General features: G+C 50.9%; 1 protein-coding gene and 1 long non-coding RNA gene across 7 annotated transcripts in view; one reads left to right on the top strand and one right to left on the bottom strand.

Moving 5' to 3' along the window:
* Window positions 1–14,700, top strand: part of LOC128907063 (uncharacterized) — a 23,604-nt gene extending 8,904 nt beyond the window's left edge. For all 4 annotated transcript variants that reach the window (XR_008465452.1, XR_008465453.1, XR_008465450.1 and 1 more), the window contains exon 4: window positions 14,561–14,700. This is a non-coding gene — a long non-coding RNA (uncharacterized LOC128907063). The remainder of the gene's footprint in view (window positions 1–14,560) is intronic.
* BCL2L11 (BCL2 like 11) lies at window positions 13,048–26,155 on the bottom strand. Of its 3 annotated transcripts, none has more exons than XM_054195448.1 (4): window positions 26,034–26,155; window positions 25,420–25,795; window positions 20,365–20,477; window positions 13,048–20,129 (listed from the first exon to the last, which is right to left on the bottom strand). In XM_054195448.1, exons 2-4 carry the CDS (start codon window positions 25,784–25,786, stop codon window positions 20,079–20,081), a joined length of 531 nt encoding a protein of 176 aa, XP_054051423.1. In that variant the 5' UTR covers window positions 25,787–25,795; window positions 26,034–26,155; the 3' UTR covers window positions 13,048–20,078. The 3 variants fall into 3 exon arrangements, with proteins under 3 accessions (XP_054051423.1, XP_054051421.1, XP_054051422.1); XM_054195446.1 differs by having other exon boundaries at window positions 13,048–16,724; XM_054195447.1 differs by having other exon boundaries at window positions 13,048–16,724; window positions 26,022–26,142.

The raw sequence follows: 26,155 nt of genomic DNA, 5'->3' as shown, positions 1-26,155 counted from the left end.
CAGACAAGCAGGTCTTTCCTCTGACCGTTGCGCTGCTTTGAGAAATCCCTAAATATATATTTTTTTTTCTACCCATGGAGAATATTTCCCCTACCTTCGTAATAGTATTTTATGCCGTATTTTCAAAAAACTCACATTTACCAACCGCGCACGTGACAGATTTGATGGTCTGCCGTCTCAGGGGCAGCGATCATTTCGTTCCTACGCAGAGTACTCATTTCCAGGTGTAACAAAATTCACACCTGCAGGAAGGCCAGTCCCTGCGGCCGGTGGTGGGCAGCTGGCGTCCCCTCTTGTTTGCATCAAGAATTCGGTCGCTAGAAAAATCGGGACATCCAAGGCGCGGCGGCTTGTGTAAAAGCGTGGGTCCCAGGAAAAACCGAACTGCTCAAGCACGCTTCGTCTTCAGCAACAGGAGAAATTGTTGTTCGTGAGCAGGGGTGGGGGTTTTCAGAGATTCCTGGTAAAGCGAAGTACAAAATACGCTGGGTTTTTTGTTTTGTTTTGTTTTTTGCTGCTGGCAGGTTTAGGCAGGGGAGATGAGTGCACTTTCCCACGCTGGCTGTGCTGCAGCGCTCCCCCCAAATGGAAAGGAATTCCCAAAGCGTCACAGCAAGTCATTCCCAAAGCATGTCAGTGGCAGAACTTTGCAAAACCCCCAAAGCACTTTTCTTACTTTCGTTATCACTCATAAAATAAAACAAGGCACGCGATGTATACAATTCAGCAAAGCCCGTCCGGCCCCGGCTGCTCGTCCTCTGGTGAGCCAGAGAGGGGTCCTGCGCCCCCCACACTCCGTAATCCTGAAACGGGGAAAGACAGAGGAACTCAGAGCATCGAATCTGTTTTTTTTTCCCCCGCGGGAGATTTATGGCTCTTTTAGGAATTTACAGAGGCTGTGAAACCTGTTTGAAACGGTGTTGTTTATATAATTAATATATTTATATGTTGTTTACTGGTGGTGTTATAACCCCTGCCGGGTTATTCCCTTCATTTTCTGATAAGCGTCTTCTAACACACGTTATTTTCTGATAACATACATTTTAAAATGATACGGGAATGCAAAGAATCTTCTTCGGATGCATTTTCCTGGTTCGCCTCACTTATCACCAGACTGTCGGATTTTTTTTTTTTTTTTTTTTTTCCTTTTCTTTCCCCCATTAGTTTTGATGACACACAGCCACTCCGTTTTCTCCCAATAAAAGTCTCGAAATGAGGGGCTTTGGGCAGCGCGCTGGCGTGCTCGGGGGAAAAAAAAAAAAAAAGAAAAAAAAAGAAAAAAAAAAGTGCAGCAGCAGCTTAGAGGTGAGAAAGTTTCAGTTATTCCCGTTTAATGTCGCGCTCCGTCAGTCCTGGCTTGTGTGGCAACCTCCGCTCCAAATCCAGTCGTTAATTCAGACAATTGGGCGTTTTTCATGGGCAAAGGTAGCGCGTGTCCTGATAAATAGAGGTATAAATTAAGCCAGCTGGGGTTTTAACGTAAAAAAAAAAAAAAAAAAAAAAATTTTTTGATGACAGAAAAAAAATATTTTGACAACAGGGGGAAAAAAATAAATATTATTTTGCTAACGGAAAAAAAAATATTTTGACAACAGGGAAAAAAAGGGGGGGGGGGGCCGGAGGGAGGGGGGGAAGCCGCTTTGCCTTTATTCGGTGGGGTTTGGGGGTCTGTTTTTGTGAAAAAAAAAACAAAAAAAACAAAAAAAACAACCCAAAACCAAAAAACCAACCCGTCTTCCAGCACTTTCTGCGCGGGGCAGTTCCCGCCGAGGGCTGCAGGGGGGGTTGGTTAGAAGGAAATGCGGGGCCCGCGGGGGCGCAGGGCCGGGGGGAGGCTCCGCGCCGGCTCCGCGCCTCCCCGCCGGCTCTCCCGCGCACCAGCGGCTCCTCCGGCCCGCCCCGGTAGCCTCAATATCCTCCCTATTTCCCCCCCCCTCCCCGTTTTCAACATTTAAAAGGCTTTCCAAATATTTTTTTTTTTTTTTTTAAGGTGCTTTTCAAGACTGGAAAAAAAAAATCTTTTTTAAACGTTTTCGACCGTTTCTCAGGGTTTAAAAAAATATTTTTAATCTCGGCAACACCTTCAACATCTTTGATATTTTTTTCATAGCGTTTTTCAGCGGTTTCGTTAATTTGCCCCCTTAGCGGCGGCAGGATGGAGCCGCGGCGGCTCGGCCCCAGCCCGGGTTGACCCTCAGCTTCACCGCTGTGGCTATTAAAATAGGAACCGGGAGGGCCAGTGCCCCCATCCCACCCCCAGGGCCATCCCATTCAGAGCTTCGCACTGGTTTCGCCCTTACCCGCGCCCCGATCCTGGCGTGCCCGCAGCGCCCCAAGGCTTTGACGTGGTGGCGTGGTTGGGGGTTTCGGGGGGTGTGGGCAAGGGAAGGAGGTTTGGGGCTCGCGGGGACGGTGCTGTCCCCGCCGGCCTCCTGCGGGTCACGATGGAGACGCGCTGGTTTCTGGTACTGATCTTTCTCGAGCCCCCGTGCTTTTTTCGAAGACCTGCGAGAGAGGGAAGGGGGGGAGGACGGGGGTGTCGCCGGCTCGCTTGGCACCCTGGTGAGGCCAAATGGATGCTTTCGAGGTAGCTGCCACCCGTCGTTCCTCCTTCCTACGCGTAAATATTTTCTATGCTTGAGCTTTTTTGGTAGCCGAGTGGCTCAGGGCTCCTTGGGTCCAAACGCCCAGCTGGGATCCCAAAATATACGCCCCTCTCGCCACTGCATCCCTCTGGGACTGCCTGGGCTGGGGGTGGGGGGGGGTTGGTGTCTCTCTCGATGCCCTGAATAAAAGCCCTTTATTAAGTGCGAGTGCTGAAGGGGTCACCGGCCCCACTGGGTTTTGCGGGGACGGGAGCTGCGGCAATGGAAACGCGGGCCGGCGTTTGCTCGGCCCGCGTGGGCTGTGCTGGGCGTTACGCGCCTAAGCGACGCTCCGCCGGGAAAGGCGGTGGCGGCACGGCTCAGGGGTGAAGCAGGAGGCTGAAGGCTCGGCACCTGCTTGAGGCAGAGAGTTTGGGCGGCTTGCTGCGAGGTTTTTCCTGCTGGCGAGGATGTTCTCCTGCGATGATAATAATAAAAAAAAAAAATAAAAATGGGTGGGAAGAGGCCAGTGAGCCCCGTTCCCCACCTGACAGACGTGATTTGTAGCTTCCAGCAGCGAAACCGGCGCAGCAGAAGTGCTGAGCAAATGCTTTTTCATGGGAGCTGAAGCGAGGGAGGGCTCCAGCCCAGCGTGGGCACTGGGGTTTTTTTGGGGAGGTTGAACTTTCCGGGCCCTTCCCGCCAGCTCTCCTTAGGTCTGAAGGCAGCCCCTGCGCTGGGGATCACCCTGCTCCCCTTTGGGCTACGAGACGGGGAAGGCGCCGGGGTTTTGGGAGCAGGGCCCCGGGGTGGCGATGCTCTATAATGGGCTGTGGTTTGACCCCAAGTGGGAGGGTTTAGCCTGATACACCATTTATTTGCATAGCCTTGCCTGAAATGAGTGTTTTTGGCCGGTTTCCCTGGGCTCGGCATCCCAAACGCCCACCAGAGCCAAGTCACCGCTGGGCATTGCCAACAGCTGTGCCCACCGAGGCCAGAGGTCTCGGCAGGGCTGGCAGCGCCGGGGTCCTCCACCGCCCCCCTCCCCGGCCCACAAAGGGCCTGGGCCTGGCATCTCCCGGGAGCGTTGTTGCCCTTTCCCAAAAGCTCTCACCGGGGCAGTCTGCGAGCCCTCTGGGATGGGGAGCACGTCCCCGCACGGGGACAGAGTGCGGGAGGGATGCCGGGGGTGTGGGAGGGATGCTGTGGCCGCACGTCTCGAGGGTTTTTGGCGCATGAGGCCCTCGGAGATGTTGCTTGATGGGAGGGTTTCAAAGCCGACTTTGTGTTTCCTTGCGCTCGGTGCTGTTCCTGAGGGCTCGCCGGCGCTCGCCGCCCTACGTCAGGCGTTTGCCGGGACGCGGGGAGCCCCAAGCGCCTGCTTGGCGGGGAGCCCGCGCCGGCAGACGGCGAGGCGCGCCCGGCACGTGCCGCTACGCGGGACCGACTCACTCTGCCAAATTGCGCACTAAAAGCGTATTTTCGCTGCCTGCGAGCTAGAGATGTCGAGCGATCTCAGAATGACTCAGAAAAGAGGGAATAGGCGTGCTGAAAGAAACCACCGGTCCGTACAGCCAGGGCAGGGCGCTTGCCAGCGGCTCCCCGCCACTCGAGGGCCAGCAGGCACAGCACGGGCAGTGGCCCTGGCTGGCGTGTCCCTCCGGTTGCCTCGCCGGGGGCGGGCAACACCTTCTCACCCTATTTTTTATTTAATTAATTAATTAATTAATTAATTTTTGGAAAGCAAAGAATTCGGGGCTTGCCAGCAAATAGCACACGTCGCAAACAAGCACAAAGCTTGCAAAGGAATGCAGACGTCGCAAACAAATAGAAGCGCGGCGACTAAATACAAGCGCGGCGAAGAAACACAACAGTGCCAACAAATCCGAGCCTTGCAAGCGAAGGCAAGCCGTGCGGCTAAATGCAAGCGCGCTTGGGTTTGATGCGTACCGTCGCGGTGCCGAAGCAAACGAGGAAAGCACCGTGGCTGGCTGGCAGCAGGGGAGCTGCCAAAAACATGACTTTTGGGCTGTTTTTTGGGGGTTGTTTTTTTTTTTTTCTTCGGCTGTGCCCGGCTTTTTGGGCCGGAATGCAAAGAAATGGATGCAGCTCCCTTATCTTATGCATGCCTGGGCTTTAATTCCTTGCTCCTCCTGAATGGCCCCTGTTTGTCCCGTCTGGCGAGGGCTGAGGGAAGTGATGGGGAGATAATAAAAAGCCTTTCTAAATTTAAGCCGGGCCCGAGGAGGAGCTTTGGCTCCCATGTGGGGTTCGGCGTGGGTAACACGTGAGGCCGCCACGCTCGGCGAGCCTCGCTTAAATGTCAGGGACCTCACAAACACGGCGAGTGCCTTCTCTCACCATCCCCAAAGGTTTTTTTTAAAATATATATTTTTATGTAAATACATTCTTGTCAAACCACAAGGCTGTTTCTCAGTTTTGTTTTCAGCGAGCTTTGATGAAAAGATTGGCATCGCCCGGCTCAGGTGGTGGTGAGAGGCTGAGCCGGGGGATGAGCTGGGGATACCAGGAGCATCCAGGCGGGATGCAGCACGGAAGGGAATCGGTGCTCCCGCCCGACCATCCTGCTGGAGCGGGGTCGGGATTTCCCTCAGGAGCCCTCCTTGCTGGGGGCCGGGGCAGAGAAAACCCCCATTTTATGCTATCCAGGCTTAGGTTTCACCCAGCACATCGCGGCGACCAGCCTCCAAAATTCCTCCTGGGGCTCGTTTATTAATTATTTATTTTTTTCAGATTAATTCTCAGCGAGGCAAATTGCCAAACCCGCCTGAAAGTCCCCCTATGATTTTCCAGGTGGGTTTCGTTTTCAAGCCAGCTGTTACCATTTTATCGGCTTCGGGTAAAACCCCTCTCTCGCCGAGGTAGGAGGCGATCCCCGCCGACCAGACTGAGCATCGTTTGGCAAAATTATGATGGAGCAAAATCAGCTCAACCACAAATTCAGGTTTTTCCCCCCCCCCCGCCCCGTCTTCTTTCATCCGTCTGCCCAAAAGGATGCTCAAACAGCAGCAAAACCGGGTGTGTTTGCCGAGGGGGAGCCTGCAGCCCACGGCCGCCTCGAAATGCTCTTGAATTAGTGGCTGAAATTGTCCAATATTCTGGTTTCTTCCCTTGTGGTAAATGGTGTAGTAAAAGCCTGGTGCGTAGCCCAATTTCAGGGCACTCTCTGTGTTTCACTCTTTCCACATGAGTCAAACTAAAATGATTTTTTTTTTTTTCTCAATCTTGCAAGTGGGGTTTGTGCTCCCCTTCGCCGAGTGGCAAATATTACTGCGACCGACGGGGTGTTTAATCGTGCCGAAGAGAAATGGATGAGTCAAAATATGAATTTACCGAACCCTACCTATTTTAGCTGCTTTTTTGACTCCGGTTTTAAAATGATGACGTGGAGAGGGGGAGCGTTTGACTTGAACAGCAGCGGGACGAAAATAGCGAAGTGGAAATTCACCTTCGGCTCGAGATCCAGCCCCTCCGCGGGCGAGATTTTGAATTAAATATTTTGATAAGTGGTTCTATTCTTCGCCTGGGTGATGCTGTTTCAGCCCGGCGTGCCCGGGTCCCTCCTCTGCCCGGAGGGTGAAGGCGTGGGAAGGGGGCAGCGGCTGCAGAGCATGAGTGGGGTGCAGTGTGGGGGGATTTTTTTTGGGTGCCTTTGGTCATTATTTCTCGGTGCTTAATAGAGGAAGGATAAGTTTCAAACGAAGCGTGTTTTTGTTTTGTCACAGGAAGTGGAGAGAGCATTGGGAGAGCCCTGAGAGATTGACTTTAAAATATATCTGTATCTATAGCTATATATTCTGGCTGAAAAAATACGATGTTATTTGTGTCTGGCGTAAATAGGGGGTAAATTTGGAGGGGGGGAAGTGGGGCGAGGGGACCCCCCTTCCCCAAGCATCCCGGGGGAACGGGAGGCTCGGGGCTGCGGTGGTCCGGCAAGGGAAGGCAGCCCTTCCTGGGGGGGCAGCCGGCAACCGTGCCCCGCTTTGGGGAGGCCAAAATTGTGGCCAGCTCCCGGCGAGGGGCGAGTTCCCCTTTGGCGCCTCTGCTTTGGGAAACCGTTTAAGCTTTTTTTCGGGCAGGGCTTGGGCTCCGGCGCTGACGGCAGCGGCAGCCTCAGGAAAAGGAGCTGGGTTTCACAATGTCTCATTCCTCCCCCAGCCGGGCTGCCCCGCCGGGCGTGCTAATTCTTTGAAAAACCCCAAAATTGGTTATTTCAAAGCCGGGGGTTCGCCGGGGATGCAGCGCATCACTTCCCTCTCCGGGCTGCCGGGAGAGCATTGCGCTGCCCCGGCCATAAACCCTGCCAAACCTGGGGTGGAGGGGGGGGGCGCACGGCCACGAGCCTTTCCTTTCAGTTTAACTACTCCCCCAAAACTGCCACATTTCAGCCACCTTGGTCCACGTGGGCTGGCGGTGGCCGAAATCGGCTCCCACGCTCCAGCTTTGCTCTCTGAGTCCATCGGGCACTTGAATGACTTTCATTTTATTTTTTTAAAATGCCTTCATCCTGCGGTATTAATTTGCTTTTTTGGTTTCGCTATTAATATCAAATAGGTGCTAGATTGGCTGCGTTCGTTTTCGGTGGTGAATAACAGCTCAACTGATTTAATTCACGCCGTGCTTAGAAAAGGAGGGCTCAGCCGGGATGGCCGGGATGGCTTCGTGCCCACGGCTGGGAAAATACGGCGGAAAACGCTGTTCGGGATGGGGGGAAAAAAAAAAATCCGACGGGTTACGTAGGGATGGATTTGGCTTCTCCTGGGATGGGGAAATGCAAATAATTCAAATTAAAGCGAGGATGCTCGGGCAGGGCAGAAGGGTGGGCTGGGGCTGGCTCAGCACCGCCTGTCAGTGCCTTGGGGCTCGTCCCTGCCTTTGGAACAACAATTTGGCCAAATGATCATTTTGGGGTTAAATCTGCCCTTTTTCTCGTTGCGCTGTGGCTTTTCTCTGCCTGTATTCGAGGCTGTACCGTCGCTGAAAGGTTGCAAACAGTTTTGGGAACAAGATGTCTGCCTAAAGCATGACAGAATTGGCCACAAATTGCAGATGAGGCTGATAACAAAAGCCAACAACATAAAATATGTAGAAAAACAACACGTTAAAGGCTACAAGACCACTGAAGGGCGCCTTTTTTTATGTGTTTTTTAACCAGTTCTTTCGCGATGGATGGGAAAACACATGAAAAGAGAAATGCCTTTTTTTCTTTTTTCTCTCTTCAATCAGATGCTCCCTCCCCAAACCATGGCTGAAGCCGGTGGCCGGGCTGGGGGCCGCGCTGCCGGCACCTCCTGGGGGCACCTGCCCCGGCCGTCTGCACCGTCGGCCCCCAGCCTCCCCCCCACCCCCCCGGTGACTTTGAAATCTTCATTTTTGCAGCCAACGAGGGCTGGTTTGGGTTTTGTTTTGTTTTTTTTTTTTTGTTTTTGTTTTTGTTTTTGTTTTTTTTTTAAAACCTGAAATATATTTCACATGCAGCACACCGGTAACTCAGCGTTGGGGGTTTTTTTGGTGTTTTTTTTTTTTTTCTTTTTGGTTCTCAAAGCGAAGGGGAAAACAGCCTTCAGCTACCTGCCTGGGGCGGGGGGGGGTGGTGGTGGTGGTGTGTGTGGGGAATTCTTTGTTTGAATAAATCAGGCTTAGCTCAGAAATTAGGATGAGGTTTTTGTTTTTGTTCTACTTATTTAATCTTTGTTTTTATAAATAAATACAAATAACTCAAACTGAAACTCGATGGCTTTGGTGATAATAAAAGAGCAGCCCTGGGGAAATTTTCTTCATTAACATGTTCTTTCACAGCCCACACTCGGGGTTTCGGTAGGAAAACTGCTTAACCTTTTCAGCAGCAGAAGTAAACGCTTTTTGAAGTCCAGGCGTGCTAAAACCTGGGGTTCACATCGTGAATCTGGTTGCGCGTCGCCGGGCTTTACCTTTAATTTAGGGGCCACGAGGAGAGAAGAAATCACCTCATCCCCCAGCAGCACAGGGTCCTCCTGCCTTTCCTCCCCACAATTCTGCCCTGTTCCCCGTGCCGGGAGGGAAAACATAAAAAAAAAAAGAAAAACACAAAAAAAACCCCAAGAAAATATTTAAAAAACCCTGACTGCTTCTTTTTTTTGTTGTTGTTTTTTTTGGTTCTGCGGGGCAGCTCTGTTACCAGCTCTCTTACAACATACTAGTTTTTAGTATTTGCAGCTCACTTCCTGTATGAGGTTAGTTTGTTTATCATAAAAAAACCTATTTTTAAACCTATTTCTGCCAAAAAGTAATTTGAATGTTTAATGTCAGGTGCTCGTGGCTGTTCCCCCCTCCCTGGCTGACGAGAGGGCTCTGCTGCCGCTGCCGGCCCTGGGAGGGATGGGCGCCGGGATGCTGCGCCATCAGCACACGCCGAGGTCTGGGGCGGGGGAAGGGGGGGACCCAGCACCCCCATGTGTCCTCCTCCGACGGTCAGGGGGTTTATTTGTGTGTTTCAGGAAAAAAAAAAAAAACCACTAAAAAAAAATCAGAAAATCCTATATTTTTTTTTTAATATGGGGCCACCTGCAGCCATCCCATGAGTCGCGGCGGTGGCACGGGGACGGGCTGGGCTGCGGTGAGGCAGAGCTGCGGCTCTCACTGCCCTTTTCCTTCGCCCTTGCTCCTCAGCTCTTCCCATATTTCCTTGCATGCCATCCTCCAGCCCGCGCTGTTACAGAGATGCCAATTAGAGCCAATTAGTGCCGGAGCCGCCTGCCAGCCCGGGCAGCGGAGAGGATGCTCAGGGAAGATGCGGTTTGCTGCTGTGCGCGTTTGCCCGCTTAGGGAAGGGCTATCGTGCCATCTTCCAACTTTATTTCCCCTAATTAATATCCAAGATAATTATGTCTTTGTCAAAAAAATTTTTCACTGGGCGCGCAACATCCATAATCGTGCAGAGATGAAGTGTGTTTTAATTAGCAGCAGCCCCACCAGGCCAGGAAGCGAAGGCTTCCCACATGCCCTCCCGGGAAAATTAATGGACGAGCCTGTCAAACGGCCAGCGAGGAGAAATTCATCAAATCAGGGAAGAAAAGGCCCTGTATCCCCACGAGGGTCCCTGCCCTCACCCAGCCCCGGCCCCAACGAGCCATGCAACACCAAGCAAGACGTTGCTGCAACATCTGAGGTCTTCTTGGCGCCACAGGACAAGCCTTTGTAGGTACAGTGGTGTCCCCAGCAGGAAGAACCCAAGAGCCTTGCTTTTACATGACAGCTTAAACGCTGTAGGTCTTAATTTTCAAATTCCCCAAGAAATGACCCAGAATAGGTTTGGGATGCTCAGGAAGGGCAGCGGAGGCTGGGTAGTGGTAGTGGCTTGTAGGGACATTGCAGAGGCCTCCGAGAGGGCGGTGGGAAGGTCCCCTTGGTCCTACCATCCTTGGGATTGTCGTACACCATATAAATAATATGCCCAGCCCCATTATACCATCCATAATGCCCCTTTATTGCTTCTAAGGACCTCTCTGGCCATGCGCCGGGGCAGACCGCGCAACCCTGCCTGCAGCCAGCCATCTCTCATGCCCGTCTATGCTGAGTTTGACCAGAGGAGAGGTTGACCATCCTAGAACCTGCCAGAAACACGAGAAAACACGCTGGAAACAGTGAGCTTTGTTGCAATATGAAAATCAGATGCAAAGCTCGGTGGGTATTTTTAGCTGTTTAAGGCTGAACAGGTGTTTGAAAGGTCAGATGCGAGTCATTGGAAAAAAAAAAAATAAAATATATATAGAGAGAGCGAGCGCCTGGCAGCATGGCGTTGGCGCTCCTGTGGCACTGGATGGCCATGGTGTGGCAGCTGTCGGCTGTTCGGCTCTGCTAAAGCCGAAATGTTCAGCCCACATCTGATGGGTGCTTTGGCTTGTGTGCCCCCACCCGCCGGCCCCGACTGCTCCCCAGCAATTGCAACAGACAATGTTAGCACCCAACCACAGATCTCATCGTTGGCTTTGGTTGCTCGTCATTCCCGAGATAGGCAGGGATTAAGGGATGTGAGAACATCCTGGGTTGGCTTGGAAGTGGTCTGGCGGGGCTGAGGTCTTCTGTGCCCTCAACAGTGTGTGCACAAGGCAGTCATGAGCGAGGGGGCGAGCGCAGGAAGGCTTCCTTCCAATGGATGCAGGCTCTGTGTCAGTGAGACCTTTGGGCGGCTTTTTCCGTGAGCCGATTTTTATTTCTTTTTTCTTTTTCAAGGCATAAAGGAAGTTTGTCATCCTTAAAACAAAAATCACACGTGGTTTTAATTAGTTACTAAAGCAAAAATTTAAGACCACAGAAAGAAAGGAGGAGGACCCAGATGATGTGTCTTTGGTGGACCTGAGCCATGACCACCTTGGACTTATCCATGGCCAGCCTGGACAATGGCCAACCTGAACCTCACCATGGCCAACCTGGGCCATGCCCACCTTCATCTTGGCCACGACCAACCTGGGCCATGACTACCTTTGCTCTTAGCCATGGATGCCAACCTGGACCATGCCCACCTGTGATCTTGGGCATGGCCAACCTGGGCCATGCCCATCTTTGGCTTGGCCATGGCCAACCTAGACCCGGAGATGGCCAAGCATGTGCCCAGAGATCCCACCAGCGTTCTGCACCACTGCACGTTGCCAGCGGGGCAGTGTTTCTCTTCCCTATTGTCTTGCCAAGGTCACCGAGTTCAGGCAGATGATGAGCTCCTTCCAACATGAGTCACGGCAAAGATAAATGGAGAGCACAGTGTGTGACAACTTGCCTGCATGGGCCAGTGGGCTCCCAAATGCCGATGGGACCAAAATGCCACGGGCAGAGCAGGGCCGGCAGATGCCAGAGGCTCGTCTGGGCAATAAAGCCTTTTTTTTTTTTGAGTTAAAGAAGCCCCCAAAATAGCACCTGAAACCAATAAACTTCCCTTTCAGGAACTTCTGTAATTTGAAACACACACAAGAACAAAAAAAATATCCAGAATTTTTTTTTTTAAGTTGTTTGTCAAGTAGGACTTTTGGGTTTGTTTTTCAATACATTTCAGCTGGTGGGTGCAAGGAGTGATCGGCACAGTGGCACCCGGCCCAGGCTGCGGCTTCCTGGGGACTTCTCAGTCTGCTTTTCCCCCCCAAATTCTTCCTGCCTTTCAGCCTTTCCAGCTGACGCACGGTCCCACTGCGTTGCGTCATGCAACCCAAACCCCAGCCGCCCAGCTGATATTTCGGAAGAAAGCGGCTAAAAATATCCCCCTGCCCTGCGCCTGGTGCACAGGGTGGGCCGGTCACCTTTGAGCAAAAGGAAAAAAAAAAAAATAATAAAAATCAAACACGGACCCGGCAACCATTGCTTAACAGCTCGCTTTGTGTCTGCGGCATCACCGCAGACCTTTGAAATGGAAATTAATTGGGATGCCAGGCAAGGAGGGGGGAAAGCAGCATCAGCCCAGGGATGCAGGCGCTCAGCATCTCATAAAATATAGGATGTTTCTGCAGGTCCCGCCTTCCCCCTGCTGCCCCATTTTTGGCACACAACGCTCTCCTTCCACCTGTGACAACCGTATCGATCCTCTTACTTGCCTTCAAAACAACTTATCGGGGTCTTCCCTGGTCCAAGGGGAGCGACGCAAGCCATCCCTGCGTGCCCTAGCTGGCCCAGCTCAAGCCCAGGCTCCTTCCTGCCACCCCCACCCCCCCCACACTTAATTTAGGGACCTAAATTACCTACACCTATTACCTACAGGGAAATAAAAGCAAGAGAAGTGGAGGGGTAGGCAGGGCTGGAAGCATCCCCTCCCTCCTCCCCCAAGCACCCGGCCAGCAGAAGGGGTGCAGAAATGGGATGGAGAGTCAAGGCAGAAGGAAGGTGGGAGGGCAGTTTTTAGGAGCCGGTTTTGATTCAACTTTAAAATAACGAAATACAAAAGAATAACATAGAATGATTAAAGTGAAAAATAATAAGTTAATACACAAATAATAAAATAAACCCCCCTTTTTCCCCAACCTTGGTGCAATACCTATGAAAAGCGACTGGGGACAGGGAGTGCCCTGATGGAGCAGGAAGGGGCCCAGCAGTTGGTTTTGAGCCCATTGATGCAGCCCATGTCTGCAGAGCTCCATAAATGGGGGGAAAAGAAAAAAAAAAACAAAAACAAAAACCCCAAAGGCAACCAAAACCCAAACCAGGCCCAGCCGGGGTGGCAGAAACGCTGCATTTGGATTTGGAAACACTCAAGACAACATTTTATAAACCAGTTTGTTTCACTGAACAGATGCAGTTTAGCGTCCCGGGAACTTCAGAGCACCTTGGAGCAGAAGGAAACGCAGGGTACGCCCCCGCATCCTGGACCCAGGGGAGAACAGGTGATAAAACAGGGAGGAAGGGTGATAAAGCAGCAAACATTCCCTCCCCAGCCCTTCCTCAGTTGATCCTCGAGCCCCCAAAGAAAACAGCATTCATAACAAATAGTTGAAAGTTTTTATTCATATAAAACTCATATTAAGAACATAAAAGATTGCATCTTAAAAAAAAAAAAAAGATCTGCAATTATTTACAGCAGTATTGCACAAGTAAAGTGGCAATTACCCTGTCCAAAATTCATCAGTGCAAAACACAAGTAAGCCAGGGAAATTGCAGTAAAAATGCTACATACGCTGGGTCCTGTGAAACGAGTTAGTGATTCATCAGCACATCCCTGTGCGCTGGGCGGTACCTGATGTTAAAGCTGGTCCAGGGAAAGTGGCTGAGATGGAGGAAAACGTGGCTTTAAAAGGAGGGTGGCAAAAAAAAAAAAAAAATCAAAAATCACAGGGATGTAAAAGCCAAATTCCCACTGAATGTCACTAATGCTGAAGTCTCTGATGTGCCTAAATCACTACTGGAAAGTGGGACTTAGGCACTTTGAGGAAAAAAAAAAATTATAAATTTCATTATCCAAACCACATTGGCTGCACTGCCAGGAGAAGACAGTGCTTTGGAAGGTGATCCATCACTTATTGCAGGGGCAGGGAGGAGTGAAGGGGTAAACAAAATCTTTACAGGAACTTAAATAAGCAGAAAATAAATATACAACATTTCTACAAGTTACAGCATTATGGAACAGTAGAGTGCATTAATTACACGGGGTGGGGGGAAAAGAATCTACAGTATTTACCAAGTTCAACTCTAAAAAAGTTTAGAAGTTTTTTTTTTTTTTTTTACTATTTATAAGCTGTACAAAACTTACATGAGAGAAAGGAAAGGAAATACATTGCACACAGATATTTGGCTCAGATGATGAAAATAATATGGCGCCCTATTCTAATAAATATTTGGGTATTTACAGTTACAGAAAAGAGGAGAAGCTTTAACACGCTGTGGGAGATCGCCCGGGAATAAATCTGGTTTCCCCGCAACCAAGGAAAACTCTTCATCACATTCTTTTGTTAGAACAGAGACCACAGGTTATGCTTAAAATGAGCCACAGCAGTCAGCCAACACAGCTAAAATCATCGTAATCCCTATTTAAAAACATCATTCTTCTGGTTTAGATGCTTTTTGCTTGGCTTCCCCCCCCAAACCTCACAACTCTACAGGGGCAAAACCTGCTTTTTTGGGGGATAGTTTTCCTATGTCTACCTTTTGGCCAGGAACACACCTCCTGTGGAGAAGTTCCAGGCAGATGGTGCCAATACTTGGATTTTTTTTTTCCCCCCCTTAAAATCAATACAATTTTTGTCTCCATGGTTGGCTGGGGTGGCCTGGTGGGGAGGACAGAGTAAAGTGCTCAGCATTTCTTTGGCGTACTCCAAGGGACACATTCTGGGCAGTGCAGTGCCAGGATGCTGTAAGGCTGCGAGACCCGGAAGCACCATTTCATCCATCAAAGACAGATGAAACTCAAATGGGGAAAAAAAAAAAAAGCTCATTTGGTTTCCACCTCTGCTGCCAAATACTATTTTATTTTTTTTTTTTTTTAAATTTTTTTTAATCAACAGCCCTGCAATTCCAGCCTGCTGGGGTTTTCTATATAAACCCTACCGAAGAAAAAGCACAGCTACAGGGAGCCAAAACCAAGGGGATGAGGAGCAGGAACCTGCCCTGGCCAAGCTCACCAGGTATTTTAACCACTCAGTCTCCACCAGTGCAAAAGTTCTCGCAGCACCTTCTCCAAAATACCTTTTCCAAACCATCCCCTGCTCCTACAGCTGAGGCCAACTCCTGCAACCGATGCTCATCTTGCAGGTCCAAAAAAAAAAAATATTATAAAAAGTTTTAAAATAAAAATTTAAAATCGCTCCATAATCCTCCAGAGGAGGGCAACTGGAGGCATGCAGCCCTGCACCGACACCGCAGCTCTTCGCCTGCCTGGCAGGCGCAGCCAGCCAGTGCACAGAGGTCAGATTGTACAGTTTGTCCATCATTGAAAACACTCACGATCATACATGGCACTCAACAGCTTCTCCCTGCGTGCGTATTGCAGGAAAAAACCCTATCATGGGCTTGGGTTTGTTTTTTCTTGTCTTTATTCCCCCCCCCCCCCCCGGTGCTGGTGAAACCAGAAATAAAACCGCAGCTTTTGGAAGTGGGTTTGAGGACCACCGGCACCAGCCAGAGGAAAGGGACAGGTCCGGAGGCAGGGAGGGGTACATTTGTGCATAGATACAGAGGTGGCCAGAGCAGCCACCCCCCTGAAAGCGCCCGCTGTGCAGCAGCCGCCCACCCGTGAGATGAACCGGAAACAATGGGGGGCCTCCGAGGAGACAGACCTGCTTCTTCCGACAAGCTCTCGGGGCTCCTCCAGCAAGGCTGTGGGGTCTCCAGGTGAAAGGGGAGATGCCCTGGGACAGCATCGAGCACCTGGTCAGATCTTCCCGGGGAACAGGGACAGGTTGGAAGGAGACATGGCAGTCCGTGGTGAGAGAGCCCCACGCAGCAAATCCCTGGGCAGATCCATAGCAGGTTGGCATCCTTTGGCGCCTCTTCCAGCTGCATCCCTGCACGCCAGCATCTGGGGTCTTCATGCCGCTGGCCCTGTCCCGCTCATCCCCCTGCTCCAGACTGTCCTGTCCGAACACAGAGAGAATCCCAGGAAAAAAAAAAAAAATCCAGCACCTTAAAAACCTTCAACAGCAAGGTAGAAGCCACACCTTAAAACAGTTCCTGAAGTTACGCAGCAGGAGCTGTTGTGTCCGGGTGCAAAGCTGCAGTGTGCTGGGAACTGTTTCTACCTGCCTCCGAGAACGTTTTATTGCTGAATTACTCAGTCACCATCATTATATATTATATATAATATTATACAATATGTAAGCGTTTTCACACATTTTATAGAAAGAATTTCTAAAAAAAGGCAACCTGGTGGATTGGTTTTTTGTTTGGTTGGTTGGTTGTGATATTTTGGACCCTGGGAGTCTGACAGCTAAGTCTTGAAATTCAGAGTGTAGGAAAAAAAATTAAAAAAAATAAAAAAAAAAATCAGTCAGCAGGAAATAGGCTATTTGCATGATGCAAATGAAGGTGGATTTGGGGTAGCAATAGGTATTTACAGGTAAAAGAAGTGCTGATTGAAATCCCTCTGCCCTTCTTCCATCATTGCCATCTTTTTTTTGTGGGCAAATGCCCAGGAGGCAACGGGAGAGGGGAAGGCTCCACGAGTCTCTGCAATAAGGTCTGCAAGGCAAACTAAGGCAGCTCTGCCCATCAGCTGGCTCAGGTTTTCCTTTTCCTCGCTGGAGGGTTTATCCCAGATGAGCCGACAGGTTTCCAGAAATGATGACACAAAAATTATTCCACTGCCATTGAATATTTTCTCTGAGACTCTATTGGAAAAGTGAAAAATAATAAAAGAGTTGAGAGAAACGCAGTAAACACCACTCTCTGACAAAATCCTGCATCGGAGATTCCCAGCAGGTCAGCGTGGAATGTCCACCCTCATCTGACGGCCCCCACCACACATCCTGGGGGAGAGGCAGGGTAAGAGCTGGTCAGCACAGGGAGCCCCGTGTCTGTCCGTCCTCCCTGGGATTTCCCAACGAGTAAGCAAGTTCCTGCACATTGGGATGCAGCCGGCGCTCACTGCATCCTCCAGATGAGACGGATGATGTAACGCAGGAGGCGCAAAATGACGATCTGGGGGTTTCCCACCTGGTTATCCAAGAAACCCTAAAATGAAAGGTGAGAAAAAAAATAATAAAAGAAAAACAAACAAGACTGTGACTTTAATTTCCAGTGCAAAGCCCCTGTGCTACAAACACCTTGTGCGGTGCCACACAAATAATTCAGAGGTGTGAAATCACGCATTTTATGAAGAATGAAAGTAAACTCCACAACCTTTCATGTTTTCCTTCAATAAAAAGCTTTACAATACTCAAATGGTTGAAGCTGCGTGCTCCCAGCCATGTTTGCCTTAAAGGTGACTGCCGCAGTGCCGGTCAACAGGGAGGTCACGTGCAAGTCCCTGTGCGTGGGCACAGGAGGCACATGATGCTGCCGGGGGGTTTGAAACATGGCAAAGGAGCAGTAAGCCCTGCTAGCAGAGTCAGGGTGGTTTAAAAACCACAGGGTGGGAAGGTTGAGAGGAAAAAAATAAAAATAATTTAAAAAAATAATAAGAATCCCTCAGCAGGGAGAGCAGCACCGGTCTCTGCACAGACAGGTCGCCCGCCTGCGGCAACGACGCATGGATTTTAGTTCAGATCACTCCAGGCGTAACCACCACCACCTCATTCACAAAACACGACAAGCCGCACACAGCAGCGGAACACTCCTCCCTGGAGCAAGAGATCGTAATAGCATACAACGAAAAGAGAGGGGAGCAAAGCCTTTTTTAGGGCGAAAGAACAGCCCAAACATCCCGCCCTCTCTATACCATCCCAAAGCAATCCAATTTGGGCTATATTTAGTACAGTAAAATCGTGCCTGTGCGTGCCCCAGAGAGGGAAATTACGCTGTTTACACTGATATGCAAACTGCCCTCCCCTCTACGGGGTGTAACACAGGCAGTCCTGCAGCAGGATGCTGTCGCCATGGAGAGACGATGCTCGAGCATCCCCTGGCAGGGCATGGGGTCCCCACACGAGTGGGATTTACCCACCCGGGAGCTGCCCCCCACCAGCACAACGCTAAGCCCACTGTACTGCCTGACTGCCAATGAAGCAGAGAGCAAGGAAAAAAATAAACAAAAAACCCGAACAGGCTTAGAGAAGGATGGAAGAGCAATGCCAAAATTAAGTTTTCTAGGTATAAAAAAAAATAAAAATTAAGGAGTTGAAACAAGACATTTTCCACCTCTACAGGCAGCTTGGGTGTGGGCAGCAAGCTTGGGGCACGCGACATTGGCCAAGCGATGCACCCTCTGCCAACAAAAGCCTTGGCGTGGAGCTGGTCTCTATGGCTGGAGAGTCCTATGCCCACCTCTGCTCGCTGGATCCATAAGCTTCGTCAGGGCAAAGCGGGGCTGGATGGCAAGTTGTCCGATTCCCCATTTTCTTGACCAACAGATGGTCCCCAGGGTGTGATGTGCAGGGCGAACTGATGGGGAACATGATGGAGAACAGGAGGCTCCGACCCGTCCGACAGCTCCGACCTGCCCGGCAAGTGCCGTTTTGGCAGGGCTCTCAGTTCCCCATTTCTAACCTCGCTCTTAAAGGGCAAACCCCAGCGAGCAGCAGAGCCAGGCGTGCCGGTAAAGCATCCTACCTACCCCTCCTGCCGAAGGGCTCCAGCTCTGCAGAGACCACCATTCCTCCACAGCAGCCAGACCGCTTGCAGAAAGAAAAGACACCTTTCTACAAAGCAGCACATCAGGGACAATAATTCTACTGCAATTGCTCAAGTGCTCTGAAAATCCCCTTGTTTCTGGCTAGGTACAACTAGTGAGAATTTGGCAGACACTAATTAAGCCAGGTACAAAGTGTTTTTGGGTCACACATGACAGCCTCTGCTCATGTCACCTGGCAAGGAGGACGTGGTCCTCCGCGTTTCAGTTCTTTCGCCTGGGCAGAAAGGTGGAAGCTCAGCCGTGGTGCTGGAAACCACCTTGTGCAAACCTGTGCGATTTGACCAGGCCACCTGTGTCCCATACTGCTCACACTCACCCTCTCGGACGCCTGGGGAAAATCTTTTCCCACCCCTTCTCAGCCCCCCATTAAATTCACGCCCTCTTATGCTGCCCACCAGGCAGTATGCACTGTGGTTTTGTATGGGGCAGCGCGACGTGCCTGGCACAGATTTCCAGTGTGCAAGGTCCCACCAGGGGCAGCACTGAGGGAGCTGCTCCCCACGAGATCAGGCCGGGAGGACATTCCTGCTCATCACAAACCAGTTCCCAGAAGGCACTCAAAGGGCTTGCCTGCACTCCAAGTTTAAGGCACTGCTCCAAGAGGCAGCAAAGAGAAGGGATGGCATGGCACTCCGTGCTTCTGCCAGCCCTTCTGGATCAGCTCACCACTACCAGGTGCCTTCAGCTTTCTGAACACTGATAGGATTAGCTTAGTCCCTACCTTTCATTGAAAAAATGTCCTTTAAACAAACAAACCAACCAAAAAAAAAAAGCAGGTATTTCGCATCATGAGGGATCAGTCTGGATGGGTGAGGTCAGAAGATACATGTTCTGGATTCAGGATAAAACACAGCTTATCTCCAGTTTGTTGCGGGTAAGGAAAGACACCAGAGCGTTGGGAAAGAAAATGGAGACAATGAAGAAGTCTCCAGCAAGATAAGGCAAAGAGCTGTGCAGAAGAAACCAGACCACAGCAGCCTGGCAACTGTTTCGGGGGAGAGACCCTGCCTACAGGCATCTGCGAAACGGACCCTGGGAGCGGCAAGGAAACACGCTGCAGGAGTGACTCATCAGCTGGGGAAGACGGATAAAGATCCGGACAGTCAGCACTTCATCACCAACGTTGCTACCTAACGTGCTTCTGACTCTTCTTCCCACAGACAAGCACAAGTGCGAGTTGATGGATCAGAAGCCACATGCACAGACATGCAGCCATCAAGAACATTTGGCTAACGATGCTCTGCTGAAAACTACTGTTACTTCATCTCTCTGGGTTGGTTTGTTTTGGGTTTTTTTTGGTTGGGTTTTTTTTTTTTTGCATTAGTGCCACCTATTTTTCTTGCAACACTCAAAGGTGAGAGAGTTTACAGCCTTATAAATACACGAGTTTCAAAACAGCTCTGGCTGATTCTTTTGTAAGAAAAAAAAAAGTCATCAGACCAAGTAATTCCCTGTTTCTTATTTGCAACTACACTTCCATGCATGCAATCCTTGTCAGCAGGAACGTGGGAGCTGGGCACAGAAACCCACTACATTCACTCCCTGCCCATTTTTCTAAAAACGCTCTAGTGGGCATCTGACTGCTCCCCAGCTCCCAGCTGGGCACCGCTTCCAGAGAGGTTCTTCCCAACACCACCCCAAAAATACCCCAACACACACAGACTTTCTCTGCCTCTTACTTTTTAGAAGTTTCTTCCTCATTACTGTCAGGTCCAGTCCCAATCCAGCAACACGCTTTATGGGCCCTGGGTGCTACGAAAGATACTGCGAACTTCGTACCTGAAAACCTCAAGTCCCAGTTGAAAGGTTATTTTTAATTGATTTAATGACGCTGCAGCAGCAGACGACTTGCTGGCGCAGGCAGCACACCCCTGCGTCCAGGCAAACACAGCCACCCGCGCATCCTTTTCTACATTTGAGTGAACGAAACATTCACCGCAGAACTAGTTTTCAGAGATGATTAAGCTTTTCCCTTTTAGAGACCGTGCATAAAGAAATGGAAAGTAAAAAGATGAAAGTTACCCTTCTTGGACAATAGGAGGCATTGAACTCATCTCCGATTCGCCGCAGCTCCTGTGCAATCCAGATTTCGGGCTGTACGTCTTCTGCTAGCGAGTGAGACTGCCACCGGGAAGCTGCACGGAATAAGAAAACGGAGCAGTTGAAATACAGGAACAACAAAAAAATAAATACTCTATTCAACTTGGCAAGAGTCAATAGACTAGTACTGTTTTTTTTATTGTTACTATTTTTTAAGTTTTTTAAATACAGTCCATAGGAGTTATGCAGATGCCAGGCTGCTTAGGGCCTGCACACGCTATGCAGTGCAAATGGGACTTGTTGCTTAAGATGTGTATTGCAGGAGAGGCTTTTATTCCTTATTATTTTTACATTATTAGGCTTTTATTCGTTCATTTTTTAATTATAGGCTTCCCTTAGGAGCACCTCCTCTGGCATATCCAAGCCTTGGTCCACTCTTAAATAGGGAGGAATGCTGAGATGCTACTCTCCGATTTCTTTCCCTAGCAAAACCTTCTGTTCCCCCTCTTTCTAAACAATTTTCTTTTCTTGCAGGCATAGCAGCAATTGCTTCTCTAACCTTAAAAAACCTCTGTCTGGACAGTTAAACTGAATTCTCACATTTCTTCCCCAAACAGTTCTGAAGTGCTCAATGAGAAAAGGCAAACGATCGGTTTTGTCGTACTGAGAAGAAAGCCACAATTGGATTTGTACGCCAAGAAATGATGCTTCCAGCAATGTGAGGGACTTTCCATCTGCAGGAGGGAACTGCGGCGCTCACCTCTCAAACAGCATCTTCTTGCACTTCAGCAGAAAACAAACCCAATGCAAGAAAACAGTGCTGGCTTATAAAAGAAAAAAAAAGAGCTAGTGCACCAATTATACTCTACTATAGATAGCTAGTTTAGTCTCCATTTTAAGAGGTCATCAGACATGTGATAAAGCCACCGTACAATCCCCTAAATAGCTGGGGGAGAAAGGAGCAGCCTGTGACCCACGCAAGACCCTGTGTGGTACCTGCACCACCTCTTTCCCTTCCTGCAAACCCAAGTGTAGGATCTGAGCACAAATCAGAGCCTTAAGGGGAAAAAAAAACCAACAACCAAAACAACAACCCAAACAAAAAAACCAAAACAACCCCACACAAAACAAAACAGAGCATTTTGGCACAACAGCTTAGAAGGAATCACAAGGGAATAGACATAGCTTCCAATCTCAAAATATTCAAAGGATTAGTGGGGCAGTAAAAAAAAAAAAGTTTAAATAAAAGTCTGGCTCCAACCTGACTGGAAAATGTATTTCTGAGCCAAACTAGCACTTCTTGGCTCGAGGATCTGTTTTGTTTTCATGCTGTAGTAGCGCAGTAGTACCCGCTGCCTGCCCAGGGACGGCCCTGGCATATTTATTTTCCTCACTGGTGAATGAAACGCAGCGGAGCCCTCGCGATACTCCACCCCAATGCTCCGGGAATGCAAACAGGATCTCAGCTGGGGCGGGGCAACCATCCAAAAATCCCACCACCGTCACCAGAGCCGGCCCCGGACTGCCTTCCCCAGCAAGAGATAATCTAGGGAAAAAAAAAAAAAAAGCCACCAAAAAAAAAAAAGAAGATAGGACAAAAGCATGCAAAGAGACCCAGGGATGCAGAGAAAACTGCATGGGAGAAAGGTACCGCTCCTTCTCCATCCTTTCCCCCTGCCCCAGCATTGCACCCAAGAGCTCATCCGCTCAAGATAGGAAGGCTGGGGTTGGTGGCTGAGAGTGAAATTGGGCTGAGGTTTTCAGAAAGGACTTTCTGTGGCGCTGCTAAACAGTGGTGTCAAAAGGGTCCAGTCATAACCGGTCCCAAAACCAGTCAGAAGTGCTTTCGGGGGGCCCCCAGTCATACCACAAGCTGGCGCCCGCCACTGATGGCGAGACAGCTGCCGTGGGGATGGGGACAAACCGAGAGGCACCCCCGCGATGACTGCGTCTCTCTCTAGCCCAGAAGATGCTAGAGACGGGGACTGCCACGGTGGTGCTGCGATCTTGCTTAGAAGTAAAAAAAAAAAACAACAATAAAAACAAACAAACAAAAAACCCCCCAAAAAACCCCAAACCAACCCCGAATTGCACCTCCACCTCCCAGGCTTGGTGACCCAAACCCCCCAGAGAAAACCTCCTTGGAGGATGGCTTCAGATGAACTGCACACAAAGCTCAGGGAGAGAACAGCAGCAGCTCCAAAACGAGCGCAACAGGACCAACGCCGCCAGCTTCTTAGCTCAAGGTTTCCCCCTTAAATTCACCTACTACACCCAGAGGATCTACCTTTGCAGGCTATGAGAGGTTCATGCTGCTTCTCTCCCCTCTTCCACAGTGCAGAGAAACAGACCAGGATCAAAACAGCACCGTGAAAACCCATTTACAGGGCACTTGCATGCACCTGCTCCAAATACATCCCCAAAACGCGCATGCAAAGCCTGCACTCCTGTGCCTTTAGACAGAGCTGCTCTTTGAACAAAAAACACAACAAAAGAAAACTATCAGCTCCTGCTAAGAGCCAAAGACTTGAAGTACCAGTCTAAAATTCACACAACCCTAACAAAGGGTGGGCTTCTTGTCTTGGGTGACCTCATGGCAAGCACTCCCAGCAGGGCAACCACCACCCCTGCCATACTCTTCTGCAAAAAGCAGGCTCATCTTTTTTCCTCCGTATCTTCCCTGACACGGTCAAATAAACTCATCCCTGCTCCTCTCCTACTCATCTCCAAACGCATCTTCCCGGATATGCCGAGCCAGCGCCGCAACCCTTCCTACTCCCCATCCAAGAGCATCCCCTCAGCACTTTCATCTCATTTCCCCCCCCAAAAAAAACCAAAACAAAACAACATGAGTTTGGAGGCATCTGTACCCCCTTGCACTGCCAGAGAAGTGAGACAGCTCAAAAGCATTGCCCTATGCCAGGAACAAGTCTTCCTCCAGCAATTAGCGCTCACTCGCACACAACCAAAGGCACCCCGTAATTCCCCAGGGCCACCTCCACCTTTTTTGTCTACCAGGGGCACTTTCAGCACTTTATTATTATTTGGGACATCATTACCAGAAACTTCGGGGAAGGTTTTACAATATTTAGAAGAGGCAGCTTCAGGGCAGAGCATGAGCTTGCTTTGCTCAACCAGCCTCGGAAACAGTCCAGCGCTGCCCACGGGAGAGGCTGAGAGCACCTATCACACACAAACTGCTCTTGCTTACAGGAAACGCCTGTTTATTATTATTATTATTATAGACCACATGCTTATGCTTCCTAGAGAAGCTCTCCATCTCTCTGCCCGCAGTCAGTGCCTTACGAGATAAAAATCAGCACATAAAAACACAACAAAAAAATTATACCCTTTGCTTCCTTGCAGAGGGACTGACCCGTTTCCGTGCGGAAAACTTAATGGCACGCATCCGGCGGGACACAGCCAAGGCAAGGGGACCGAGGAAGAGGTGTGCAGAGCAAGCCCACAGCCCTTTGTCGAGGCAAGCTGCATATAAATGACAGTCTGGGAGCTGCAGTCCCTGACCAGGGATAAAACAGCTCCGCAATCCCAGCTTAATCGTGCTTGACAGGAGCCAAGGGTCCCATTTAAATTGCTCGAGTATTTTCCATTTGCTTATAGTTGTTTAGGATGATGCCCCTAGCAACAATAACAGAACAAAGGCTCCAGTAAAACCAGCATTTCAACAGCTTTTCTATGGCAATGAAAAAGCAGGAGCTCAGAAAAATCAGGGAAAACTTCAATTTCTTCCTGGAGCACCAAAAAAAAAAAAAAAGTCACATGCCGCTAAAACCTTGGCTACAGCTCTCCCTGCTGAGGAACCCCAGCATCCTTGCCTGTGCCACGTGTGTTTGCGCTATGCAAGGTTGTGAAACTTGCATTAAGCTGTAATTACTGCAATAATGTCAGAAAATCTTTCCTAAGGGCATATTACAGTAAGTCCTCTGCAGCTGTAACCACAGCCATTAACCAGGGAGGAAAAAAAAACAACAAAAAAAAAAGATGTTTTGATCATGTAAAGCTTGGAGTTGGGTGTTTGTTATCCCCCAAGGAGGGCTACCGATGTGGTACCTGTCTCGCTCCCACCTTTCCCAGTTTCAGATGGCGGAAGTTAAAAAGGTTTCCTCCAATTAAGGGGAATTAATCATGAGAGGGGAAAAGCATCACTGGATGGCTTAAGCAGCTCCAGCAGGCATGTTTTCCCCACCACTAGAGGCTTCAACCCAGCCTTACCTGGTAAGCCACATGTAAACACACGCCCGCCTGCCGCCATGCTGCTTTAAAGCACCAATTTCAGGTTTCACCAAAACAAGCGGGAGTTTTGTGACCCTAGCACCTATGACACCGCATAGCTTGTTGAGAAAGAAATGGGAGGAAAAAAAACGAGTGACAAGTCACTTACCTCGCAGCACCACAGAAACCCTGGCAAAAAGCAGCACGTAAAGCCTCACAAGAAGCAAGCCCTGACTAGGAAGCTGGATTAAACAACTTTATCCCCTCCTCCCCAGGCAGTGACTGACCCATCCCGGAAAAGAATACAAGTAATAATAATTAAAAAAAAGTGCTAGACAAGCGGGTGTTCCCCAGCAGCACGTTTGCTCAGCGGGCCCAGCCAGCTTGCAAAAATCCCACACCCTGGCTGGCTGGGCGAGCATCCAGCCCACCGCCAGCCCTCAATCGGCTGGGCTGCCCGCCGCCAGCCCCCCGTACACCCCCTGCCTTGCCCTGGCGGGGGCTCAAGGCCTTTCGCGACCGTCCAGCGGGCGCTCAGGCAGGGCGGCAGCGGGGCAGGGTGCCCCTCCAGCATGGCAGCAGGGCGCTCGATTGCGGACGGCATCCCAAAAAAAACCAAGACGGCGGGATGGAGGAGGTGTTGCTGCAGGTGCACAGCTACAAAAAGCTGCATTCTGCATCTTTGGAAGGGGAAACGTACATGGCGAGGAGGGGAAAGGCGTTGCTCATGAAGAAGGATGATGATGGGAGCCCGGCGGGACGGTTTCATGCCCTCCGATAGCCCCCTCACCCCAGGCATCTTACCCATGGCGCTGAGGCAGTGGCTGAGGGCCTGGCAGGGCGGGCTGGGGGTCTGCGTGGCCTTGTCGCAGCTGAGGGGTGCGGGGCTGCGCTCGGCGTCGAAGGAGAAGTACCCGCTGGAGGAGCGCGACAGCAGCGGCGATCTCCGCACGAAGATGAAGAGGGGTGAGCGGGTGGCGAAGGGCCCGGGGCTGGCGGGCGGGCCCCGCGGCGGAGGCCCCGCCGTGGCGGCGGCAGCGGAGCCGGGCAAGGCGGCGGGAGCTCCGGGGCGCAGCTGCGCGGCCGGGCCCGGCCCCTCCGCCGCCGCCGGCGGCAGCCGCCCGCCCTCGCCGTCGCGTTGCGCCTTCACTTCAGGGGGCTGCTTGGCCATCGGGGCTGCCTGCGGGCGGAGCGGGACGGCGTGAGGCAAGGAGCGGCGTGAGGCAAGGAGGAGCGGAGCCGCCGCCGCCGCCGCCGCCGGCGGCCCCGTCCCGGCCCCTCCCGCCCCCCCCGCCCGGCCCCATTGTTCTGCCGAAAGTGCTGAGGCGGCAGCTCCGCGCCGCACCGCGCCGCGCCGCCCCCCGCCGCCGCCGTTCCCGCCGCCACCGCCCCCCGCCTCGCCTCACCCGCGCACACACCCCCTCTCCTCCTCCTCTCTTCACGGTACTCCCCGGCAGCGGCGGAGCGGGGCGCCCGGCCGCGGGCTAGCGGCGGTGTGCGCGGCGGGCCTGCCCCGGCGCTGCCCCGGGCCCTGCACCGC

Source organism: Rissa tridactyla, chromosome 3, assembly GCF_028500815.1.
Source record: "Rissa tridactyla isolate bRisTri1 chromosome 3, bRisTri1.patW.cur.20221130, whole genome shotgun sequence".
Taxonomy (NCBI): domain Eukaryota; kingdom Metazoa; phylum Chordata; class Aves; order Charadriiformes; family Laridae; genus Rissa; species Rissa tridactyla.
Note: the sequence above shows the minus strand (reverse complement) of the source record. Positions and strands in the feature narration are given on the sequence as shown.

What these genes read in the sequence shown, in the direction of transcription:
- BCL2L11 (XM_054195446.1), bottom strand. Translation starts at nt 25,786, where the DNA reads ATGGCCAAGCAGCCCCCTGAAGTGAAGGCGCAACGCGACGGCGAGGGC. An exon ending in CCACTGCCTCAGCGCCATGG is followed by an intron (nt 20,478 to 25,419) that starts GTAAGATGCCTG and finishes TATTCCGTGCAG; the next exon opens with CTTCCCGGTGGCAGTCTCAC. An exon ending in CCTCCTATTGTCCAAGAAGG is followed by an intron (nt 16,725 to 20,364) that starts GTAACTTTCATC and finishes CTTTCATTTTAG; the next exon opens with GGTTTCTTGGATAACCAGGT.